At 41.6% G+C, this 3,499-nt stretch overlaps 1 protein-coding gene across 1 annotated transcript in view; it reads left to right on the top strand.

Annotated features, from left to right (window-relative positions):
• FBN1 (fibrillin 1) overlaps window positions 1–3,499 on the top strand; it is a 252,128-nt gene that overhangs the window by 223,090 nt on the left and 25,539 nt on the right. The window contains exons 54-55 of the mRNA XM_008568659.1: window positions 1,428–1,550; window positions 3,010–3,141. Of these exons, the coding sequence (XP_008566881.1) occupies window positions 1,428–1,550; window positions 3,010–3,141 (255 nt within the window). The remainder of the gene's footprint in view (window positions 1–1,427; window positions 1,551–3,009; window positions 3,142–3,499) is intronic.

Below are 3,499 nucleotides of genomic sequence, written 5' to 3' on the forward strand. Positions count from 1 at the left end.
TTCCCTTCTTTTTCTCTGTCCCCCATTCTCCCTTTTTTTCCTCTCTTTTTCTCTTCTTTTCCGTTCATAGAAACATCCATGAGAACTGAGATGATTACCACGATTCTGTAACCCTCTGGAGGCAGCCACAGCAAAAGAGGTGGCCTGTACTAAATAAGCATCTGACAACTGTCCATCAGTAAGCCTGGTAGCATGTATGGAAAGAAGGAAAGGGGAGAGAATGTCTAGAATGTTCATAGAAACATCCATGAGAACTGAGATGATTACCATGATTCTGTAACCCTCTGGAGGCAGCCACAGCAAAAGAGGTGGCCTGTACTAAATAAGCATCTGACAGCTGTCCATCAGTAAGCCTGGTAGCATGTATGGAAAGAAGGAAAGGGGAGAGAATGTCTAGAACAGTGGCTGTCAAAGGCTTGTCCTTGGACCAGTCATGCCAGCATCACTTGGGAACTTGTTAGAGATGCAAATTTTCAGGCTTTCTGAATCAGGAGCTCTAAGAATGGGGCCCAGCAGCCCTCCAGGTGAGCCGATACATTCTCAGGTTGGAATCCACTGGTCTAAGAAAAGAATGAAGGGGAGGTGAAGGTAGAGGGTAAAGTTGGTATTGAAGTGACCTCTTATCAGAGATAGGACCTGTCAAATCCCACTGTCGGAGTTGGCGAATCTCTAAAAGTTGTGACTAAATCAGGACCTGGGCTCTCACTCATGTTCTCAGTCAGCATCCTTGGCCTTGGGGAGCAACATGATAATCAAGGTGGTCTGCTTTGACCCTGCTTTTCAAAAACACATCCTGATGGCTCCAAACTATAAAACCTACAAAAAAAATCATTTTTCTATTAACGGTACAGTCTTTCCTATCTATCAAAGGCCTGAACCTGGGCATCTTTGTGAACTAAATATCTCTGTAAGTGTAAGATGTTCCAGAACACCATTTGCTTGGGCAGAAGAATCACTGTTATTTCACAGGAGCCTCTTTGTGTGGGGAAGGGGAGGTGAGTGACAACACTGGAGGGATTAGCTTCTGTCCTGACAATTGTTTCAGGTGAATGGGATAAAACTGATCCCCACTTCATGTAACCATAGGGAGTGCCAAACGGTCAACCTCAGCCTTCAAAGTTAGAATCTCAGAAAAGTCCCCTGTATGTAGAGTGTCCTATAATTTCTCATCCACCTACATAGCCATTAATACTTATACCAGGAAAACAAGCATAGTCCAGGACTGTGTGGAGGGAACCAGGATACATGGTCACCCACTTACACTGACTATAAAATAACCAACTCACTTTATAACTTCCTGGAAATCAAAGACTGCTTGGTCCATCCATGTTTATGACAATGAAGCATTTCAACTTTTAAGAAAACTAGGTTCCTTTTCCTTTGCTGATGTCCATGATCCATTATTTTCTTACTACCTTCTGCTGCAGATATAAATGAATGTGCCCAGAATCCTTTGCTCTGTGCCTTCCGATGTGTAAACACCTATGGGTCATATGAATGCAAATGTCCTGCTGGATATGTTCTGAGAGAAGACAGGAGGATGTGCAAAGGTGAGACATCCTATTCAAGGTCATCCAGGCCAGAGAGCTCTAACTCTGTCTGTGACGGGAACTGTCCCTGTAAAGCTTCCATTAGTAGAGGAGGACTGGGAATTGGGGACATATACAGTCCGTGGACAATATGGGGTTGTCACTGCCATCTTTCCCCCTAAATTATAGCTTGACACATCCTCAAGCTGAGTCAAGAGCTGCACTGCAGATCCTTTATTAGTTTTTACTCTGCAGGACGTGACCATGACATGCCAGTTATTCTCCAAGATGTGAAGATATTTAAAAAAAAGACGTTTCCCCACACTCAAGAAGTTCAGCTTGAAGAGATTGAGAGAGATGTAAATAATCATAATACAGGGTGATAAATGCTATGGTGGTTATACACACAAAATGCTCAGAGAACACAAAGGAAGGAGCATATGAGACTGTAAAGGGAGGAACTCTCCTCATTATGAGGATATTATCATCCAAGAATGAGGTAACACATGGAATCTACTTTAGTTAAACCATTTCCATTAAAAGTACTTAATGAACACCTGCAATTTCCAAAGCACTGGACTAGGCTGTATTATACAAAGTCGGGTAACCACGTAGCTCACCCTTGAAGAGTTTTGATTTGCTTCTCCCGAGACCTTAAATGAGCAGATACCTGTTCTCTCAAGATGGCTTAAATACAATTTTGAGTAAGGGTGGGGAGATTTCCTAAGTGATAGCACCTCATCCCATGCAGAATAAATTCCAAATTTCTCAGCTCAGAGCATGCAAAAGGGAAGGATAAAGAAAGAGAGAAATGCAATAGGACAGAAAGTGAACAATGCGGAAGACCCAACCAACCCCAGAAAAAAGGAAATGAAGGAGGGAAGAGCCAGCAGAGAATAAGATAGGTGTGGGTGCTTGTCCTTCTACCGAAGTATAAAAACCAAAGCTTTTATTGTATTACAATTATTCTGTTGATTAATATTATCACATTAAAATATAATATATTATGTTGTTATAATTATTGTACAGTAGAAGCTCTTGTTTATTATTATGTTATAATCCATCATGATTATAATCACTATATTATCATATGTTGTGATTATAATCCTGCTATAATTATCATTATATTTTGAAATATCATTATTTTATAATGATGTAAGGCCTTTTTAGTTAAATTAGCCAAAAAGAATTAGAAATCATGATTCAACAATAAAAAAGGAAGGGTCTAGAGGAAAGGCATGATTAAAATCATGCTTCTTAAAGTCATCTTTGGTTGTTAGGGAGCGATTTCTTCAAGTTCAAAGGCGGTTAGAAGACTCCTTCCCATTCCTAAGAGGTCAACCTCTGACAGCGCAAAAGGAGATAAAGCCAACAGTGGAATAAGGGAGATGAAAATTGGTTAATTTCTACCATTTTGTCTTTAAAAGGTGGGTTATAATGCAGCTTCTTTTATGAATGTGTGATTGTCCACTCTTTACAGACGAGGATGAGTGTGAGGAGGGAAAACACGACTGTGCTGAAAAACAGATGGAATGCAAGAACCTCATTGGCACGTACATGTGCATCTGTGGCCCTGGGTATCAGCGGAGGCCCGATGGCGAAGGCTGTGTTGGTAAGAGAATCCTTGTGGAAGGAGTCATGAGTGCGTCAGGAGTAACCACAGACAGAAGGGACCTGGGCTCAGAGTCCTGGTGGCACTGTCCCTCCTGGCCAGAACCATTTTCCTCTCTTGTCTCACGTCACAACTTTCTGTGAAGGTGCCCTTACCTCTTGATTATTTATGAATTTCGAGACACTGTCATCCTCTCCCTCAGAACTGGCCTTTCCCTATTTTCTCGGCTCCTTTGCTGTCAGGAGTGAAACACCATCCTTTCCTCTATTCCCTTACTTTACTTTTTAAACTCCTTTATTGATTTAGGGGTCAGCTCTCTCCACCACATTGGAATGCCTCCCTATTGTCTTAATTTTGC

The sequence above is a fragment of the Galeopterus variegatus genome, unplaced genomic scaffold, assembly GCF_000696425.1.
Source record: "Galeopterus variegatus unplaced genomic scaffold, G_variegatus-3.0.2 Scaffold429, whole genome shotgun sequence".
NCBI lineage: Eukaryota > Metazoa > Chordata > Mammalia > Dermoptera > Cynocephalidae > Galeopterus > Galeopterus variegatus.